The sequence below is a fragment of the Tenrec ecaudatus genome, chromosome 2 (assembly GCF_050624435.1).
Source record: "Tenrec ecaudatus isolate mTenEca1 chromosome 2, mTenEca1.hap1, whole genome shotgun sequence".
Lineage (NCBI taxonomy): Eukaryota > Metazoa > Chordata > Mammalia > Afrosoricida > Tenrecidae > Tenrec > Tenrec ecaudatus.
This window is the reverse complement of record NC_134531.1, coordinates 156,986,896-157,009,789: the sequence shown is the minus strand read 5'-3', so window position 1 is coordinate 157,009,789 and position 22,894 is coordinate 156,986,896. Positions and strand designations below refer to the sequence as shown.

At 41.8% G+C, this 22,894-nt stretch overlaps 2 protein-coding genes across 2 annotated transcripts; both read right to left on the bottom strand.

Annotated features, from left to right (window-relative positions):
- Window positions 1-909: 909 nt before the first annotated feature.
- On the bottom strand, window positions 910-6,336 carry SPINK9 (serine peptidase inhibitor Kazal type 9). Its single transcript, XM_075543152.1, has 4 exons — window positions 6,282-6,336; window positions 5,264-5,292; window positions 2,398-2,525; window positions 910-955 (listed from the first exon to the last, which is right to left on the bottom strand). The coding sequence occupies exons 1-4, from the start codon at window positions 6,334-6,336 to the stop codon at window positions 910-912; spliced, it is 258 nt and encodes an 85-aa protein (XP_075399267.1).
- A 6,152-nt stretch (window positions 6,337-12,488) lies between these two features.
- Window positions 12,489-17,520, bottom strand: SPINK7 (serine peptidase inhibitor Kazal type 7). The gene is made up of 4 exons (XM_075542707.1): window positions 17,460-17,520; window positions 16,090-16,115; window positions 14,272-14,396; window positions 12,489-12,534 (listed from the first exon to the last, which is right to left on the bottom strand). Exons 1-4 carry the CDS (start codon window positions 17,518-17,520, stop codon window positions 12,489-12,491), a joined length of 258 nt encoding a protein of 85 aa, XP_075398822.1.
- Between the last annotated feature and the right edge of the window lie 5,374 nt (window positions 17,521-22,894).

Sequence of the window (22,894 nt, the reverse complement as noted above, 5' to 3'; positions counted from 1 at the left end):
TGTGAAATTGAGGAGGACTTTGTAGATTGTTGTTGGACATATTGGACTTAAGAGCTCAGACTGCACTGGGTTGGGATATTTTCTTAATGTAGACTTACCCTTTATATAAAACTCTCTCTTATAAACCATGTGTCCATGAATTTGTTTCTGTAGTCTACCCAGACTAACACACTCATATATGTATAGGATAAAGTTTTATACCAAGAAATAATCTTACATCAAGAAGGCATTTCAGCCTAGGCCAAGTGATATCCAGGAAATTGATGGTAGCAGGAGACCTCTTCAGACTCACATAGCTGCAAACCTGTGATGCAGAAAGGTGAAGCGTGGGCAGAAAGATCAAGTGCTACTGGGTGCAGGGTGCAGAGTTGTGTGGGATCCAAGGCCAGTGAAACGAGGCAGAGTGGTGACAGTTCTTAGTTTCAATGACTCACCTGGGGCCACCCCTCAAGGCAGGTATGGAGGCTGAATATGCAGGAAGGCGATGGGCAGGGAAGGAGGGTGAGATATTCCAAGTGTCTCTCACAAGAAAGTCATATGTCCCAGGAGGCCTCATCAGCCTGTGACCTGAATATGTAGGCTGGACTCCACCCTTACATAAGTGTAAGCTGACCTAAAATCTGTCATATGCACCTAACAATAACTTCTGGTGTTAACAGAAAATTTCTTATGAAATCTAGCCCCATATTGACCTAATATCCAGTGCTAAAAAGTAGAGTAAATCTAAAGGATTCAGTTCCCAAATAAAATGATTCAGATACATATATTTAAGGTAAGTCTATTTTATTTGACAAACGATGAAGACATAGTGGGACAGAATTAGTCAATATGGCATAGGTCATCTGGGAAGAAAGATGGGGCGCTTGTGAATGGATAGATGAAAAGTTATTTCAAAATTTCCAGGCAGATTCAACATTTTCCAAAATGTACAAATTTAAGTTTCTTGTTAGTTTTCCTGTGGAGAGAAAGTGGCAACAAATGAGAAACCTGGAAGCTGTATGCATTTCAATCAAACTTCACCCACAAACTAAAAAATGTACCCGCGTCTTTGCAATAATTGATGTTTTAAAAGGGGTTATGGTAATCTGAGAATATTTTAACAGCTGACATTGCATAATGTTGATGTTCAAACTAGACCTCAATCAATTTGTGTCCTTGAAAATAAGCTCTATTATGTTAATGGGTTTTTTTATTTAAAGGAGGTGCATGTAGAAACCCCTTTCATTTATAAGTTCTGGAATTTATTTGACCTACCGCACTCTCTTTTCAGAAGAATATTACTCAGTGCCACCCTGGCAATTAAAAACTTTTACATTAAGGTGCATAATCCAGGCTGAAGTGTAGCCATCTGCTTGTTCAGCCTCCTTGGATCAGGTCATCGCCCACCAGGGGCCAATAGCTCACAGCTTGGGAAGCAGGATAATAGTGATTTTTCTTTTCATTAAATCAGAGTAGTTTGACATATATGCTAAATTCTCCTTTTTAATTTTTGTATATTTGGGACATATTTGAGGCTAGTGGGTTACACATTGGGCCGCTAACTACAATATCTGTGGTCGAAACTCACCAGCTGCTTTGCAGGAGAAAGATGAGATTTTCCACTCCAGTAAAGATTTACAGCCTCAGAAACCCACAGGGACCTACTGGGTCCCTATGGGTGAGCCCTGGTGGTGCAGTGGTTGCACGTTAGGTTGTGAACTGCAAGGTTTGCAGTTTGAAACCACCAGCTACTGCTCAGGGGCAAAGATTGGGCTTTCGACTCCTGTAAAGAGTGGCAGTCTCAGAGACTCACAGGGGCAGTTCTACCCTATCCTACAGGGTCACTAGGAGTGGCATCGACTCAATGGCAGTGAGTTCAGATTTTTGATTTACAGGATCCCTATGAGTTAGGGTTCATTCAATGGCAGTGAGTCTGTTTTTGTACTTGGGTGACTTTGTACTGGTCATTAGGGGTATTAACAAAGCCAAATTGTGTTGGTGAAGTTGAACAATAAATGCAGCTTATTCTAACAGGTATGAAGTGTCCTGCCTAGAAGAGGGGTGTTCTTGGTCCCTGCAAATGATCAATCATGGATTTTGAGACTATGTGGTGACTTTTCTTCTCTTATTGTGTTTCTTTTTAGAGGGAACTTAAGCAAAAGCAAATTGAAATCCATGACCTTTAATTTTTGTCTCAACTTGGAGGATCTGGAATTCTTTGACTAATTCTTGCAATCAGAATACGTGGGAAAAAATGACCGCAGAAACTTACAAATCATGTAAATTTGGAGAATCCTATTTCTTAGGGTCAAAATGTCATGCTTCATACATTTCCTATGCCCAAACCACATAATCTAACTGAAGTATATTTGTCTTAACCTTTTAAGCAAAGAAAAAAGAAGATATTTTAATACTTACACAACTTCAGAACAGAAGAAGCATTCGTTGTCATACGTTTGGCCATCAGAGGCACAGATTGGTGCATAGATTTCATAACAGCGCCGTTGTTCTCTCGGTGGTAACTTTTCATATCGACTGCAATCAACCTGTGTGTGTGTGGGGGGGCGGGGATCATATTAAACACCTCCATTTTTTAAAACGAATTTTATCTTCAGAACTTAGTATTTTCCAATTAAAGTGGGAGGGCTCCCATTGCATGTTGGAAACCCTGGTTGGGCAGAAATTAATCACTCAGTTACGAACCACAAGGCTGATAATTGAAACCACCAGCAGCTCCGTGGGAGGAAGTGGCCGTTTGTGTGAGTAATGATGACCGCCTTAGGAACCTGGAGGCAGTTGTACGCTTACATAGAGTCACTATGAGCCAGGATCAACTCAATGGCAACGAGTAAGATAATTATAAGCACTAGTAAATCTTTGATTATTCGTAACATTAATTATTCATAACAAATTACTTGTTGCATATGTATAGAAATTCCTATCAATTGACCATTTTATCCTAACATTGTAGTAGATAACAAAATTTCCAAATTCCTGAAGCCAACCCAATTTGGTAAGCCACCTATAGGAGTAATGAACTATTGTAGAAATAGGCTAGAGAAGCCCAAGAAATCATTTCCTAGGGATTTAATCTGTGAGACAACTGTGGAAAATAACTTGAACCACAGCTCAGTTCAGCTCCAGACTGCATGACCCTGGAGCGAGTAGGTTACCTTTTTAAGCCTCAAGAGATTACGTAGTAGGTTACTTGTTGGGCTGCTAACTGCGAGGCCAGGATTTCATCCCCATTTTGCTCCAGAAACCTTAGGGAGCGGTTCTTTATTGTCATGTAGTCTTTATGCCTCAAAACCAACTCTATGAGAGTCAGTTTGGTGGCTTGGTTTTAAGCCTTACTGCTTTTCGTATATAAATTAAACAGCAACACAAGACCCAACTCCCATTGACGGAACCCAGCTCATAAGCACCCAGAGTGGAACTGCTCCTTGGGTTTCTGGGATTGTAAATCTCTGTGGGAACAGCCAGCCTTATCTTCCTCCTGTCCAGTGGTTTCTATCTTTGAACCATTGGCCTTAATTTTAGAAGCCCGATGCTCAATTTACTGTACCACCTCATTCCCTTAAAGGCAATAATAATTAGGTGATGAGAGTAAAGTAGAAATCACATGTGAATCTGTGTAGAAGATGTATATAAAAGGCAGTACAGGGCAGAGTATAGAAAGTGTTGAATAAATGTCGTTAGGTGCCATCAAGTTGCTTCTTACTCGTAACCGCCCTATGTACAACGGAAGGAGACACTGCCTTGTCCTGTGCCATCTTCCCAGTTGTTATGCTCAACAACAGTTGTTGGAGTCACTAGGTCAATCCATCTTGAGAGTCTTCCCCTCTTTCACCGCCCCTATAGTTTCTCAAGCATTCATCACACATTATGTTCTTTTCCAGGGACTAGGAAATAGTAGCTATTAACTTTAGACTTTGACTTTGATTCCAGGTCTATAGACGCTCTAGTCATGCACACACACACACACACACACACACACACACACACCCCAAAAACAAACAAACAAATAACCAAAAAGATGGAGTCTCTAACTCATTCCATCCCAGAGATACAGGCATATTTTTGTAACTAGTTGTTTAATATCTCCTCTTGCATAGCTCCAAATATGTTCAAATTAAAATGGAATTAATTGTCTCGTCTAAAACCCAAACCAAACTCACTGCCCTTGAGTTCATTCCGATTCATAGCAGCCCTCTAGGCCAGGTTAGAACGACCCCTGTGTGTTTCCCGATGGTAACTCCGTGTCAGCATGGAAAGCTCCCCGTGTCACCGGCAGAGCAGCTGTTGCTTTAACCGTGGCCTTTAGGTTAGCAGCCCAACAGGCAACCATGACAGCACCGTATATTCCAGTAACCCACAGACCTTCTAAGTTAGGGGCTGAGCTGAGGGCTGGCAGTACAAAGATGAGACGGCATCCATGTAGGAAGACCACAGAGACGAGAAGAGTAGAGCTGCTTACGATGTCTCTTGACATGCCACAACGGTTCCACTTCCCCTCTTTGCTTGCTTATGCCCAAGCGCCAGCATTTAGGTCAGACATTGTGAGCAGAAACTAGTTACGTGCGGAACATTCATTAACCCATTTATTCTTACACAGATACACAATTGTGAAAAATGGCTTACACTCATGCCTTCCAGATAGTAAAATTTACCTTCTGAACCCTATTACTTTCCATTGAGGGGGCTGGGTGGGGACAAAGGAGTGAAGGAAATTGTCCAAATTGGAAAGCCACATGGCATAGCTTGGTTTATAACCCACATTACTTTATTGCTGGTGTAAAGTGTTTTTTTGTCATCACATTTAGATTTTTCTCAACAATAGTCATTATTTTCACTGAGTTATGACTGAAAAAAACCTTCACGCTTCATTCTCTAAGATAGAGAACAGTCATGGGCGGGACTCACTTAAAATTATAATAATCATGACTTCTTAATAAGCTCTACTGTGCTTTGAAGCCTTCTTCAAAATTATAATCTTAAACCTTATAATACTTTTAACAGGTAGATACTGTTCCCTAGTCCCACATTGGCATTTTCAAGTCCCAAACTACGATAGCTACAATGCTACGTGTCCCCCGACTTCTTCTATCCTTTCTACTTTAGAAATATGGCTTCTTCAATGCAACTAAAGGTTCTACTTCAGAAATTGATCTTAAAATATATAAAATGTTTAATATTTTAAATTAAATATAAAATATTTCTCTTTGTGATACTTATTTCAAATTTATACAAAAGTAGAGCTTTTATACCAAAATGATGTACTGACCTGTTTTCTCTGTTGGACACATTCTGCATCTGGCAAAAAAGAAAAAAGAGAGAGAGAAAGTTAGACTCTGGAATAACCTAAATTTTGAGAGAAAACCATCCTTTAATTTATGTTTTAGTTCTCAAGTTGCTCTGAAAATAATGCACTCTCTTCAGAATTATGCAGCACAGTGATACTAAGGGTGGACTCTCAGCACGGATCTTCTGGCTTCCTTTTTGGAGGGAGATTTAAATGTAGCCACAAGAACCCAAAACAAAACAAAACAAAACATCCAAACTGTAATGCTAAGTAAGGGATTGCCCTATCTTTTCTGCCTCAGAACCAAGGCTCAGTACATTTTGAAAAAGCAGGTGAATTTCATATTCATCAAGTGCTTTCTATAATATATCAAACATGGATGTGGACATATTGGCGAGTGGTTAAAAATACTAGGATGGAAGATTTCTCGTTAATAGGGGAATAATATAATAACTAATTCCACACAGTAGGTTACCCTGTTAGATAACGAACTGAGGCCCCCACAAACTGTGCTATCAGGTCAAGGCAGGGGTTGAATGACAACTTCTGAAGGATCTTACAGAAAATGTTTTGATGAATAGGAATTTGGCCTTACATGATCATTAAGAAGTCTGCTCTTACACGGTATTGTAATTTATTGGTTAAAAAAACCTCACTGCTATGGAGTCAATGCTGATCCCTAGCTACTTGCTTTGCATTTCTGAGACTGTAACTGTTTATGGTAGTAGAAAGCCCAGTCTTTCTCTCATGGAGCTGCTGGTGGTTTCAAACTGCTGACGATGGGGATCGCAGCCCAAAGTGTAACCACTACACCCAAAAATACATTTCAAACATATTGTCTATGTGATGAGAAAACAAAAAACTGAACCCACTGCCATCAAGTCACTTTTAACTCATAGCAAACCAATATGTGATGAGAGCATCTCAATGTTATGTGGACAGAAGAGGACTTGGAGCCGTTGATCTAGCATAGGAGCAGTTTCAGGAGGATGATACTCACTGAAGATGATCGTAAGTTGCAGAACCAAGATCAGGACAAAGGCTTTTGATGTCATGGTATGAAGTGGCCAAGGACAGTCAGGTGGAAGCAGAAAGAAAGACTCTCTGGTGTCTGCTCAACCGGCTTGGGTTCTGCCTTATATATTTCTAGAATCTTTCTCTCTGTTGTGAAACAGGTTTTGAGGAAATAGATTCCTGGAACAAGACAGAAACTCCTGTGAAGCTGTGGGAATTCTTTTCTTATGAAAGACGCTTGATTGCACATAACATTTCAATAGCCAATAAAACTCACTAAAACCAGGATTATTTTTATATGCCACTGCCTTACATTTGCAAGTGTTTGAATATTTATGAATACTTTCATAAGTTATAAAAAATTACCCCTAAAACAAATCTGCTGGGCACTTGCTATCATTTTCTTTTACCCGTGGAGAATTAGATTCCTGAGCAATTTAGATAATTGCCCTGGGTTTATTATATATTCTTTATTGGACTACTTTTTTCTGAAACAGCATGAAAGCTTTCCTGGTTCTACCATTTTGTACAGGCTGGCTGTGTGTTAGGCTGGGTCATTTTTCTTCCTTAGATATAGTAACAAACTGTATTGAGGTGGAGAAAATGACATTTATGAGAACTAAGGGTGGGGGCAGTATTCAGGCATGAGTAGAATGATATACAATTATTTTCCTTTGATAAGTACATTTTGAAATAATTTGATCTGAGGATAAAAACAGAAGAGAGGTTCAAGTATCATATGGTTTAAAATCAGAAAAGTCGTGATTCAGGGTGGCATCGTCCCGCCATCCTGTGCTGGTCAAGCAGTAAGAGAAGGTGGACCAGATGAAGGAAGAGGAGGCATTGAGATGAAGGAGGCTTCATTCACAGCCTTCAATATGCAGACAACACAGATTTGCTTGCTGAAGGTGAGGAAGACTTGAAGCCCTTTAATGTGGATCTTTCAATATGGATCAAGACCCAATCTAAAAGAACAACAAAAACAAAATAACCATCACTGGACCAAAAGACAACATCATTATAAACGGAGAAAAGATTGAAGTTTCTGAGATTTTCATTTTGGTTGGATCCACAATCAATGCTATTGGAAATAGCAGTGAAAACATCAGATGAAGCATGACATTAGGTAACTCTGCTGCATAAGCTTCTTTACACAGTTTAAAAGCAAGGATGCTACTTCGAGGATTAATTTGCGCCTGACCAAGGTCATAGTGTTTTCTATGGTCCCATATGTATGAATAAGTTGGACAATGAATAAGATCCAAGCACAATCGATACGGTTCAATGAAAGTACTATGGACTACCCAAAGGACAAACAAATCTATCTTGGAAGCAATACAGCCAGAATGCTCCCTAGAGGCAAGGATGGAGAGGCTTTGCCTCATGTGCTTTGGACATGTTATCAAGAGAGACCAGTCCCTGGAGAAATACAGCAGGCGTGGTAAAGTGGAGGGCCAGTGAAAGAGAGGATGATCCTAGATGAGATGTCAAGCTCATAGAAACAATGGTGAGGATGCTGCAGGACTCTCATTTTGTCAGACTGAGAAACAAAGTTTCTAATTCTGTCTGGACATATTGACTCTTGCAGAAAGACTGGGCATATATGCCACCAAGAAAGATGACTGGGGAATTCTAAGTATACCTTAAAAAACAGGCGCAACGAATGATATTTTCAACTGCTCACGGGCTTGTCTATGGCTATTATACTGAACATTAAAACCCATAGAGGGGCGGGACTGGTCCACGGTCACATGCTAGTTTCTGACAGATTACACAATAGAACCTAGGTCTCCTGACCTGTGGGAAACGGAGGAACGGGAAGAGAGTGTATGCAAACAAGTTCTTTATCCTCAGATTTTAAGAAGCCTGGCACACCAGGATTCTGGGTGGAGGGTGGCCTTCAAACTTGTGGACTAGAGTGGACTCACATTCTCAGAACCAAGATTGATAGCCACAATATCCTCCCCTAATCGTGCTACCTTAAAGTTACTTCTTACAAGCACATGGCTGAATACTATCTTGCTGGCAGCCTCATCTATAGGAGCAGACATGTTGCAATTGCTTTACCTGCTCAGGGGACAGTCACTCACCCTTACCTGCCCCCCAGTACTGGTGTTAGGTTACTCCTCCAATTAACCCAGAGGCCTTTAGGGTTAGGGTACACTCCACTTTGTTACCTATGCAGTTACCTGTAATTAAAGGCCCTTGAGTGGCCAAAGAGTATATAAGCTGATGGTGAGAGTACATTATTCTCTCTGTGTGTGGACCTGCCTCTTGAAGTCATGGTGGAGGTAAGCACCCCCAACCTTTGGTCTGTCTCTTAATTTCTTCCCTTCAGCTACACAACTGCCCCTCAGGACCCATCCGGATGTGAGGCTGGATCTCACACGACCCTATGTTTACCATCTTCTTAGGATGTCATATTGTCCCAAGAGTGCCATAATTTTTATCTTTTACTACCACGGTGCTTTCATTTGGTAACCCATGTCTCCTTCCTTACTTCTGTCCACAGAGGATTTTGCATCTCAGGTCCTGTGTCTCTGTTCTGCATGGAACATTTTCCTGCTCCTCTTCCCATACGTGGTTCCTTTTCCTCATTGACAGATAGAACTTTGGCTCAGTTGCTAAGGGGAGATCAGCAGTTTGAACTCACAAGATGCAGCCTGGGAGAAAGATATGACTGTCTGCTTCCATAAAGACTTCAGCCTTGGAACCTGCAGAGGTTTGTACTAACGCAGCCTGGTAGGAGCCCTGGTGCGTTACATGATCAGCCGCCAACCCCAATCCCAAGAATTTTCAACTGACCAGCCACCCAGCAGAAGAAAGATGACCGCAGAGACATGTTTATGCATATTTTGCATCAAATACACACATGCACGTTTAATGGGGGACCCTGAGTAATACTTTTAAAGTTACCGTTGTAAATAGAGCCTGCACAAGAAAGGAATCTTTCCTCTCCTACCCCGGTGCCCAGCACAGCGTATTGTACGAAGTAGTCAGAATTCAGCCAGTACTCCGTGGAAACGAGCAGTTCTGTATCCCTGACCATCACTCACCTGTCAGTTTGTCGTATGTTGCTAAGATGCCGGAAGCGATGCCCACCTGTATTTCAAGTGCCAGCAGGGTCACCCATGATGAACAGGGTTCAGCCTGTTCCAGATTAGGTATACACTAGGAAGCAGGAATCGGCTGTCTAGTTTTGAGAGGTTAGCCGCGGAAAGACTTACGACTAGTAGTAGAAGCGAGTCTGAGTCGTGCCAAAAGCTACGCCCCTCATATTGGAAGGCACACAGACTACAACTGGGAAGAGCTACAGCCTTGAAGTAGAGTCAACCTTAATGACAGACATGGAGCAAAGCTTCCAGGACCTTTTTTTTCAGATGGGTCATGACTCAAACTGAGAAGAAGCAACAGGAAACAGCCATTGAGGACCCCAATGAGGAATGTTGGGACTTGGCAGTTGTCCAGAAGGAAAGGGAATGCATGAACACTGACATATGAGGCCTTGGTGTGCTGAAATGGACTCTGCCCTTAGAAGGCAGTGGCTTGTGTTTGGGTCAGCCACCAACTCCAGAAAAGTACAGCCACTATTCTGGTTGCTGAATATATTCTTCTTTACAGTGGCCTGGTTCCCAGGTCACAATGACAAAAGGCATCAGAAGCTTCCAGTGCTCTTGTTTAGAACTCAAAACCAACTGGGTTGGTAACCTCAGAAAGGCCATGATTTATTCGCCTTTTCAATGGGACCCCATCCTGGTTATGCAATGGGACCTCAGCATAACTATGTGATAAAGTTCATACACATGTGGGACGCTTCCTGGATGGTGAACGACATTGACATTGATTTTGAAAACCTTCCCAGACCTCACCACAAAGCAGTGGCTTGAGGCAGCAGACTAAGAGCATCATGTAGACTTAGTGGCATTGCGGTTACGGCGCGCATCATGCCGAGATCCTCAAAATCTGCGCTTCAAAACCACCAGCTGCTCCGAGGGAGAAAGCAGGGCTTTCTACTCCTGTAAACAGTTACAGGATTGGTATCCTGCAAGGTTAGTGGGAACATTTTTAAATTTGCAGTCAGTAGCTAGAAGCAAGTGTGATCTGTGTGCTCCTGAGTTTGTAGCTGGCACTTGGAGCCCGAGGGACAGTGTCTGGTGAGATATGACACACAGCTATGTGTGTGCAGTTGGTGTCAGAGCCGATGGAGGAGTGGAAATTGGGGAATTCATGTATTTTCCTTGTTGGAAACACAATAATGGGATTTTGAGATTTCACACAACAAACTTGACATGTAGAGAAAGACTTACTAGCTTCCTTTATTAGCACCCTCACACATCCCGTTTGTGGTTGCAGTCTCACTCCTTGTGACTAACCTGTGCCTGCTCCTAAGTTATTCAGGTTTTTCCTCTGCCCTGACGTGTAATTATATCCCACGTTCCTTCTCTTGTGGAGCTCATTCTGCTTTGGTTCCTCTTATTTGTTTTATAATTGTTAACTTCTGGAGAGTTACTGTTCTCTGTCCCATTTTATAGACCCGAACCTTAATTATTTGCTTCTTTTGAATGCTTTGCTCATTCCTGTTTCTTCTCGTTATTATTTTTGCTCTTCACATTTGCAGATCCATTTGAGCGTGCATTACAGCTCCTTTTATTCCAAGATCACAAGCTTCTTTTTCAGCTAACGTCTCTTCAGTTGCTTTTTCTTTTTTGCTTCAGCTGCTTCATTAGTCTGAATCTACAATTTTCAGAGTTAGCTCCTTAATTTCTACAACTTTCAGAGTTGGCTCCACACATCCCATAGTTCCATGGCCTGAATTGATCTTGGTTTTAAACTTGACCTTGAAATGACCTGCATTTTAAATTTAACTCTAACGCAGACCCACACTGGTCCCTGATTGTTCTGTTGAAGATGTTATGTGACTCACGATCCTAAAGACAGAATCTATAAAGTTGGGATTGATTTAGAATCTAGTGATCGAATATCTAAAGGAAGCAAGCTACAACAATTCGTGTTTCTTTTTCTACCACTTTTCTTTTATGGAGAAGATAGGAGGCAGCAACGATGGTCGTAGTTTCCCTCTTTCTCCTTGACTCTGTGTGACGATCAGATTGTTACAGGCCTCCTTTTGTTTTCTGGAGCCCTGGTGCACAAAGGTTAAGCGTACAGTGGCTAACCACCGATGAATCCAATCAGTGGATTTCTCCAAGGGAGAAAGACCTGTCAACTCTACCACATGGGGTTGAGTCATCAGGAGTTGAACTGGATTCAATGGCGCTTAATAACAACCAAAACCTGGCAGTCTTAGGCCCATCATAGAGGTGGGCTAGACCATCCTGTGTTCATATCTGGGACAAGACTGATTCATCAGCACGTGAAGGAATTAGAAAATGTAGAAAATGAGGGCCAGGAAAGTAAACAAGGACCAATCTGGTCACAAAACTTTCATGAGCCCCCATTGCTCATTAGAAGAGGCTACTATTGTCCATGTTTTCTTGATCCCTACGTAGTGCCTGCATCTTACAGGTATGGAAACTAACCAAGCAACTTTCCTTAATCAGTGTCGTAGAAAGCGGCAGAAATGTCCCACTAAGGCTCTTACCAGGAGGACAGCAAGAGGTGAGGCAAGAGAAGAGAAGGCATGAAAAGAGACAGACAGGAAGCCCTCTTCCTAGGAATGCTATTTTTTGGAATAAAGTAGTTTCTCTTTTAAGGAATTACCGACAAAGGACCAGTATAAGGAACCAAAACAGTCCATAAACTAGTTTTTGGTGATGATTGCTGATTAATAAGTTGAAGACTGGGGAGAATATGGAGTGTTTACTCGTCTGTTTCTTAAGAACCACTTTAGGGTTTTTGTACAAACTTTTCTCTGAATAACGGGTAGCATGGTGTGTTAATGAATATTCTTTTTAAAGTTATTATACCTTGATCTAAGAAATAAATATCAGTACAAGTGCAAATAAACGCTCTGAGGAGATTCTTTTACTGAGTTAAAGCCATTCAAACAGTGAGACATGGGCTTGAAACGGGGGTGGGAGATGGCGCGGCAACTTCACCCAGGAAACACTGACAATGTTGATTCTGATTCTCACCTGGCATGTCTGCCAAGATGAGGGAGAGGGCAGTCAGAGCCTGGAAATGACGAAGATGACAATGAGGATGTCATCACTCGGTATCCATTTACATCGACGAGTTAGCATTTTCCATCATGAAGAAACTGGATTTTTCCATTACTTTTCCTGAGGGGAGATACAGATAACAATATCAATTAATACACGAGAATTTAAAAATATTAATCCTAAGAAGAACTCCAGAAATTGTGAAGTCCAGCCTAATTTTTCAGGTGAGGATTTGGAGTCTCCTAGAAGGGAGGCCTTTGTCACATGGAGTCTCTGTCAGAGTGAGGAGCAGAATACTTCTAGAATGATCCCCCCTGCCCCCCCCACCACACAGCCCATGTCCAGGGACCTCAGAAGCCACAGGGAACACCCAGTGTCTTAAAGCAAGCCTCGGATGAGGGAAGTCGAAGTGGCCAGCCGCATAGATTTTCCTAGACCGAAAGAACTGTGATGAGGAGCAGATTCTGGATTACTAAAGAGGGCTTTTTACCACACCAAAGGATATTTTAAATTTCTAGATTAGGAATCTAAGAAATCCTCCTGTTTGTGAACTAAAGCTTCCAGGACAGGGGACAAATATGTGATCATCTTCTCCTGGGACCCGAGCCTAACCTGACATTCTAATTTGCTTAGGGAAGCACAAAGAAGGCAACAAAAGCAAAAGCAAACAAATAACTACAAAACAAACAACTACAGGAAAGTGCCCCAAACTTAATGACCTGAAATAATTAGAGAGCTAACAATGAGTATAAAGGACTTATTATAAGACAAACTGAAAAAAAAAAACAACAAAGCACACAGCTCACTGCCACTGAGTCAATGCTGACTCACAGTGACTGTAGAGGCCAGGGTAGAACTGCCTCTGTGGGACTCCCTGAGACTGTAACTTTACCGGAGTAGAAAGCCCCATCTTTCTCCCAGTGTAAGACAAGGCATGCTAAATTTCAGATCAGGACACTAGAAGCAGCATCTACCTACTTATATTGCCTTCACAAACACTGATCAGGCCAACCAAAACACCTTTAAAAACATGCCTGTGGGTGCTGGTCCAACCACTGACACTTTGTAACCTGGATTTAAAATTAAAGGGGAAAAGAGTGCTAGTCTCATCTCCTTTAGATCAGCAGATGTTTGAACCAATAAGAAACCGAGAATAAAGGACCAGCACTCATAGTTTGTCCAAGAATCAAGTTATAAAGAGGCTAAGTATGGTAGAAATCAGATAGGATAATGGATGTCAATGTGTGTGTGCAGGGTGAGGGAAGGGAAAGCTCAGAATCTTTCTTTCAATAAGATATTGCATAAAAAACTCCCTACCAGTGAGTTGATTCCCACCCATAGCAACCCTATAGGACTACCCCATGTGGGTTTCCAACACTGTAACTCTTTATAGGAGTGGAAAGCCGTGTTTTCTTCCTGAAGAGTGGCTTTAAACTGCTGACCTGGCCATTAGCAGCCCACATGCATATCCACTATCCAACCAGGCCTTCCCAAAATATTGCATAGCATTCTACAATTTAGCACAGCCAGAAGCTGAAGTTGAGATTTTCATCATGTGTTTACAGAATCTGTGGACTCCAGGGACAATGGTTTGAACAATAAGCTCACGGTCTTGCTGGGTTCCTGCAACTGACAGATGGGAATTGGAGTTTTTGTGATGAAATGGAACGTAACCACCCTGCTGGACAGCTTGGGTCCAACCCTGACCCGATGTGAAACATGACGTTTTTCTCTCCCGCCAGTGACTGCTGGGCGAGGTGGAGTAGAATTTATGTGCAATATGAACAAATGGATCCTGGAAAGAGGAGGGATTGTCAGAGGAGGACACGGGGTCCGGCTTCCTTTTTCTGTACTCACAAGCTCTCAGTACACAGGTGGCATTCATTCCCATAGGTTATGTAGTCAGTGCCACAGACAGGCAGGTACGTAATGGGGCAGGGGATGGCCACCACCGGGTACTTCTTATAAATGCTGCAGTCCACCTGAGACAGAAACAAGGGAAGGGCTTACTACCACCCAGCACCCAAGTCAGCCTCTTCTGACCTCTGCTGGTCAGACAGCAAAGCTGCTACCCCGGGAGTCCCTGCTCAGACATTCTGAAGCTGTGTAGCCAGTTCCTTTAGTGCGTCCACCATATTCTTTATACAAACAACACTGCCTCCTGGCTGTGCGTATTAACTGCTTCCTCCCCTGCAGCAGGCATTTTTATAAATGCGCTACACTAACTTTATTTCTACACAGCATGTAACATTACCACTGGCTCTATTATTACTACTGCACTCTAAAAATTATTCTGTATTTTTGGACCAGGAATTTAAAAAATTTTTTTTCTTAAGGGTTCATACAACTCTTATCACAATCCATACATCCATCAATTGTGTAAAGCACATTTGCACATTCATTGCCTTCATCATTCTCAAAACATCCGCTCTCTACCCTAGCCTCTGACATCAGGTCCTGAAGGGATCATCCACCCTGGATTCCCTGTGTTTCCAGTTCCTATCTGTACATCCTCTGGTCTAGCCAGATTTGTAATGTAGAATTGGGATCATGATAGTGGGGGAGAGAAGAAGCATTTAGGAACTAGAGGAAAGTTGTGTTTCAACGTTGCTACACCGCACCCTGACTGGCTCGTCTCCTCCCCACGACCCTTCCGTAAAGGGATATCCAATTGCCTACAGATGGCCTTTGGGAGTCCACTCCGCACTCCCTCTTATTCACAAGACATGATTTTTTGTTCTGATGATGCCTGATACCTGATCCCTTCCACACCTTGTGAGGGCCAGTATATTTTTGTGACATGTATTTTTTTTCTTTAACAGTTTTCTTGACACTTCATCCACATATCATACCATTCATTAGTTCAATCATATGAAGAAGTACAATCATCACCAAATCAACTTTAGAATATTTCCTTCTTCCTTGTACTCATTGTTATTTGTGTATTTTTAAAATTGTGGCAAAAATATATGCAACAAAACACTCCAATTCAACAACTTCTACATGTATAATTCAGTGCCATTGATTACACTCTTTGTGTTTTCCAGTCATTATTGACACCATGGATTTTTTTATTGCTATCTTTATAACAACTGAAGAGAGTAGGACCCACAATTATTCATATTTACAAAAGAGGGAAATTCAGGCATTGAAAGACATAACATATACTAGGCAAATTCTAATAAATAGTAGAGTTTAGATTTGAATACAGAGTCTGTGTAATTAAGCAGAGAAACTCTGCTCTATTCTCTCAGGTTGTCCCTTCCACAAAGAGTTCAGCACCTTCTCAGTTTGAAGTAGCCTGTCTTTCCTTTAACACTGGAATTGTCTATGATACCGATCCGAAAACCAAACTCGCTTCTGTAGAGTTATTGCTGATTCAAAGCGACTCCCTGCGAGTTTCCAAGATTGTGTCTGTTTAAGGGAGTAGCTTTCTCCTGCATATCTGCTGGTGGTTTCAAACTGCTGACTGTGTGGTTAGCAGACCAACATATATACATATATGTTTATAGAATTTTTAACTTCCTTCTAGACAACAGAGGGCGCTGTATCATGTGTCAGATTTTCTTAATCCCCTTCCAAACCCACTAAGCTCACTTTAGCTATATGAATCATAAGTATTTTGTTGATTAAATGGCTGTCGATGGGAATTAAAATGCCACTCAATGTACTTACCGTTGTTGAGGCTACACTGGCAGCTTCTGAAAGAGAAATGCACAAGTAAGTGAGAAAAATTGAATTCTGACTAACTAATGTAAATTTGTACCTATATTTAGACTTTTATTTTCTGGGTCACTAAGTCTTGACATATTTCTCATCTTTATACAAAGTCTCAGCTGTTGGCTGAGAAAACATTTCAATGAGACAATCATGCCAGATAACCCCTCAGCATAGACAAGCGAATTACTCTAGTTTCTCCCTCTATTGACAAGGCCATTCTCTGGAGCTTAGCGTGTCTTTGATAATGATTCAAACTCAGTACTGCAGTCACCACTCCTAGTCTGAAACACCATCTTTGATAGCGTGTCTCTCCTAATTGAGATAAAGGAGCCCTGGTGGTGTAGTAGTTGTATGCTGGGCTGCAACCAAGGTTAGCAGTTTGAAACTGCCAGCTGCTCCTTGAGTGGAGACACAGGCTTGCTACCTCAGAAAAGACGTAAAGAATCCCGCTCTTGGAAACCCGTAGGGGCAGTTCTACCCTGTCTTAGGGGGTCACGATCAGTCAGAATACACAACGGCAGTGAACTGGTTGAGTATTTTTGGAACTGAGATAAATGATGCACTGGTAGTATAGTAGGTTAAATGTTGGGCTGCTAGCAGCAGGGTTGGTGGTTCAAACTCGCCACTTTGCCTGTGGGAAAAAGATAAGGTTTCCCTGAAAGATTTAGTTTCGAAGTCCCAAGGGACCAGTTCGCCTCTGCCCTGGAAAGTCACTAGGAGTCAAACTCTACTTTGTGCCAGTGCTTAAGTGATCTGAAGGGATGTAATTCAACAGCTCTAATGTCTTGTTTTAATGATTACTTTAACATCTAAAAGTGTAGCTGCCTGCCCTTTGGAACTCTGGAGAAAGATGAGACTTTCTACGTCTGTGACAGATTCACAGCCTCAGAAACCCACAAGGGCAGCTCAACCCTGTCCCGCAGGGCTGCTGTGAATCAGAATAACTGGATGGCAGTGAGTTTGGGCCTTCAGAAAACTGTGTTTTACTCTGATCTTCCTGTATTGATTTGGGAGACATCCACAGCTTTCTGACTGAAGAATAGTTATCTAAGAACACCTACTAATCCCAAAGTCCTTCTACATTGGTAGAGGCAAGAAGAAATTGCATAATTGAAAATTTTCCATCGATGGGAATCAGCATTTAAAGTGGAAGATCCTCATCCCTAAGTCCCCCAACTCTAGCTGGATCCAAAGTTTCCCCCATTCCCAGGGAAGAGCACTTTCTATTACAAAGGAGTACACTTTAACTTCACCTAAGCACCTAGATGATTTGGTCTCATGAGGAAACCAGGCCGGAGTTCATTTCTCCAGCAAGCCTTACTCACCTGCCCTACTGCAGAAATGGGCCACTGTGCAGAGGAGAAGGAGAGCCGCCAGGAACTTCATCGTGGAGATGGATGTGGTGCAGAGGACGCTCAGGGAGTCAGCACCTAAGATCTAGGAGAGAAGCACTGCTTTTATGCTAAGTTTTGTGCTCCGCCTTTCCTGTGAGGTCATCAGGAGTCAGTATTGCCCTGAGAGAATCTCGACACCCAATGGCACACCTTGGGAGATGTTGTTACAGTCCTTGTCACTTAGTTGCTACTTCTGATCTGACAAATTTGATTATTTGAGGTGAATGACAAATCTTCTGTCTGCCCCACAGGTGGGGCCTGTCACTTAGAATCCCAAACTTCCTATTGAAGAAGAGACTACGTTCAGCTGCTTAAACTTTATTTTTTGTTTATTATACCAAGATGTAGGTTATTAAGCAAAGATTAGGGAGATTGTACCTGCATTGTATTTTATAGTCCGGAGAAGTCTTATTTGGCACTTGGGGCAATGAACCTGGGAGGCCCTAAAAGAAGGAACAGAAATATTGGCATTTGTAAGGCTTGTAGAAGGACTTCGACAGGTTACTTTTGACATTTTCTAGCTTCATCACCCGGAGTAAGTCATTTATATGTGTGAGCCTGTATTAATCAGGAAAGTTTGGTTATATTGAGGTAACATATAACCCCAAGATTTCTGTGACTTTGAGAAGTACACATGTCTAGTTCTTATGGAAGCCTCATATGCGTGGTGGCCAGGAGCGAGTGATGCATTGTCCTCCGATTATCTTCCCAAGTTAATGGTCATGGTTGAGAGCGTTGTCAGTTACCAAATGAAGTGAAAACACTTCCTTCGGGATTTTTCTTTTCATCAGTTAACTGATCTGCCTTAGATGTGATGCCATTGTCATTTTTCCCAGCTCACTGGTCAGAGCCATCATGCGGTCGCCCCCAATTCAAGCAGTTACATGAAATCTTACCCTGCCCTCTGAAGACTGCAAGGCACACGATGGGCAAACCGCACAGAGACCGGCTCAGAGCCATAATACAATCACCTGTGCAGCGGGACTGGCTACTAGCCACAAGGTTGCTGCTGGGTACCACTGAGCCTTTTCCGACTCGAAGTAACCTCCTGAGACAATGGAGAACTGCTTCATCCGGCCTTTTTCTTTATGAGCTGTTATTGGGTGAGTTTGAACTGCCAACCCTTCAGTTAGTGCTAGAGTGCTTAGTTGTTTTGTCACCAGATCCCTTAGTCAGCTGTAACAGAGATCATTTAAGTGAAAGTCTAAGTTTTAAGCCCAATGCATGAAAGTATGTTTTTGTGATTGTTATCTTCATTATTGTGGAACCAACAGTTTCTAATACAGATTGCTGCTAGCACTGGAGTGTAAACGGCATGGTCAAGAGAAGCGTAAGTAAGTGTCAATTGCCTGTTGAAGTGAGGAACATAGATCTGAACGCCGGGGAGGAAGGCAGTACGTTCTGTTCCCACAGTCCATGACTGGTCAGCTTTTTTCAGTGCAGTCTGAAACACAGCATCTGCCTAGGAAATTAAGTTAATATTAAAAAATGTAGAATTCCATAAAACTTTGACTCTTACATCAATTCAGGAAATGATGCTATTTAGTGGTTATCGACATGGGCATGCAGAATACATTTGGAAACGTATTTGACATCTTGCTTCTAATAAATGTTCACTATAACTTGGAGTCTGTAGGTTAATCCCTGGATATCACTGTTACTTTATTTCTGAAATGGAAAGAATATTTACCCCACATGCTGATTTTATATTCGTGTTGTTACTCTTAGGTGCTGCTGCCTTAGTTTTGACTCATTGCAAACCCGTGGGACTGTAACATGAAATGCTGGCTAGTCCTGCACAGGCCTAACAATGGCTGCTTTGTTTGAGGTCATTGTTGAAGTTTCTATGTTGATCCATTTAGTTGAGGGTCTTCTATTTTCTGATCCTCCACACGATGTCTTTCTCCAGAGACTGATCCCTCCCCTGAGATGTTCTAAGAAAAGTTTCCCATCCTTGCTTCTAAAAAAAGCATTCTGGCTACACTTTTTTCAAGTCATATTCCTTCTGGAATTTCATGGTACATTCAATGTTCACCAACACCACAATTCAAAGAAATCAATTCTTCTTTGTGGTACTTACATAATCTGGTGTCAATCTGGGGCTTGAGAGGATTAAGAGTGAAGGGGTAGGTAGAGTCTAGTCTGTCAGTCGGGTCATAGCCAATGAGGCCTCTGTGTGGGGACAGCCTCCTGAGAATTCTGGGAACTCTTGGATTTCCTCCTTGGAGGAGAGAGATACACTCTCTCAGTCTCTTCTCTGACTCCCTGGAGAGACACTCTATTGACACTACATGGAACTACACTGATAGACCTCATGGCCTGGGAACTGGAGGAGCCACATGGAGACCCGCCCCTACAAGTTCTGAGTTTTTACAATGCCACTGGATCTGCAAGACTTCCAACCCACTGGCCTGTGATCCTCCTGCATTTGGCATCATTGCATGTATTTTGTGAGTCTGAAAAGGACTTTATAGATTGGTATCAGATACATGGTATGGCCTTGATCTGGACTGGGCTGGGATGTTTTCTCAATATTCAACTGCTCTTGTATATAAACTTGTTTCTTATACATATATGCATGTTTATGAATTTGTTTCTCTAGTTTACTTGGACTAACATGTTCTCTGATATTCCTAATTCACTGTTTAACTTTCACATGCATGAGAGGTGAGTGAAATCATCATGAATTTTTTCAGGTGTGCCCTATGCATCAAAGTGACATTTTGGCTTTTTAATATTTTAAAGAGGCCTTTTGTAAGAGTTATGCCCAATTCAAAAAATCGCCTGATTTCCTAGACACTGCTTCCATGAGTTTTGATTGTGGATTCAAGTAAAATGAAACCCTTGACAATATCAAACTTTTCTCTGTTTATCAAAATTTTTTATGGGTCTACTTGTGAGGACTTTTGCTTTCTTTACCAGGCATTATAATCCATACTTAAGGCTATATCTATTTATCTTCACCAGTAAGTATTTTAAGCTCTCTTAACTTTCAACCAGCAAGGTTGTGTCTTATGTTTATATAAATTGATAATGCATCTTTCTCCAATCCTGATCCCATGATCTTCTTCATCAGCATATATATGTGTGTGCATATATATAGATACACACACATATATAATACAATGTATGGTTAGCATACAATGAAATATGTGTGCATATATTAATATACAATTGCTTATAGTCTTTATGTATATATCTCTATGACACAAATAACATGCACATTTTACTTTTTTGCCTTGCTTTGTGAATGCCTGCATATTTCTGTAAGCATTTTATGCCAAATTTTATGGTTTTTTACATGTTATTGCCTTCAATTTCTGTTTCTGATCACATGGAAGCATCACTTAACATAGACATTGAACAATTATTTTTTTTCTCTTTTTTTACATTTAATAGGGGCTCATACAACTCTTATCACAATCCATACATATACATACATCAATTATATAAAGCACATTCATACATTCTTTGCCCTAATCATTTTCAAAGCATTTGCTCTCCACTTAAGACCTTTACATCAGGTTCTCTTTTTTCCCCCTCCCTCCCCCCTCCCCCTCACCCCTCCCTCATGAACCCTTGCTAATTTATATATTGTTATTTTCTCATATCTTGCCCTATCCGGAGTCTCCCTCCCCCCCCCCACCTTCTCTGCCGTCCATCTCCCAGGGAGGAGGTCACATGTGGATCCTTGTAATCAGTTCCCCCTTTCCAACCCACTTACTCTCTACTCTCCCAGCATCGCCCCTCACACCCTTGGTCCTGAAGGTATTGTCCACCCTGGATTCCCTGTGCCTCCAGCTCCCATATGCACCAGTGTACAACCTCTGCCCTATCCAGTCCTGCAAGGTAGAATTCGGATCATGGTAGTTGTGGGGAGGAAGCATCCAGGATCTGGGGGAAAGCTGTGTCCTTCATTGGTACTACATCACACCCTGACTGATCCATCTCCTCTCCTAAACCCCTCTATGAGGGGATCTCCAGTGGCCGACAAATGGGCCTTGGGTCTCCCCTCTGCACTTTCCCCTTCATTCACGATGGTGTGTGTGTATATATATATTGTATGATGCATTATACCTGGTCCCTTTGGCACCTCGTGATCACACTGGCTGGTGTGCTTCTTCCATGTGGGCTTTATTGATTCTGAGCTAGATGGCCGCTTGTTCACCTTCAAGCCTTTAAGACCCCAGACACTATCTCTTTCGATAGCCAGGCACCATCAGCTTTCTTCACCACATTTGCTTATGCACCCGTTTGTCTTTGGCGATCATATCATGGAGGTGTGCAGCCAATGATATGATTTTTTTTGTTCTTTGATGCCTGATAACTGATCCCTTTGGGACCACGCGATCACACAGGCTGGTCTGTTCTTCCATTTGGGCTTTGTTGCTTCTGAGGAAGATGGCCGCTTGTTTATCTTCAAGCCTTTAAGACCCCAGTCACTATCTCTTTTGATAGCCGGGCACCATCAGCTTTCTTCACCACATTTACTTGTTCACCCGCTTTGGCTTCAGCAGTTGTGTCGGGGGGGGGGTGAGCATTGTACAGTGCCAATTTAATAAACTAAAGTATTCATGCATTGAGTGAGTGCTTGAGTAGAGGCCCAAGGTCCTTCTGCCACCTTAATACTAAACCTATAAATATAAGCACATAGATCTTTTTCCCCATCCTCATATATACATTTGCATGTACATGTCTTTGTCTAGACCTCCATAAATGCCCCTTGACTCCTAGCTCTTTCCTCCATCTCCCTTGACTTTCCTCCTGCCCTACTACCATCCTTCATCCCCACCTGGGCTACAGTTATACCTCTTCTATACGCAACTTACCCTTGATCATTCCCCACCAGGCCTGCCACTCCCCCCTCACTACCATTTTGGGTCCCATGTTGTTCCCTTGTCCCTGTGTTTGTTAACAACACTTCCTTACCTCCCTACCTCCCCCCACCCCAAGTCCCCCTGGAACTGTCGGTCCAATTTGAACAATGATTTTTGTATTACTTGAAATTTAAGTAAAAAATATTTTCAGTAAATCAACAGTTGAAGTAATGATCTCTGAGTAACTAAGTTACTATAAACAAATGCATAGTATCAATGATCTATTTGCTGATTATTGGGGGATTACAAATTCATTTAATGTTTTTTGACCTGGCTTATATATTCAAATATGATCAAAAGTCACATTTTTGAAGTATTTTTGCACACATAGGTGGAGATTAAATAGAAGGAACAAAATTTTAAAAATGAACAGAATGATATGGTTTATTTTTAATATAGGAATATGGATAAATAAGTTAAATTTACTTCCAGAAATGTCACAAAATATGCTCAGTGCATGCTATGTATGATAGGTAGGCTTATTGTGCC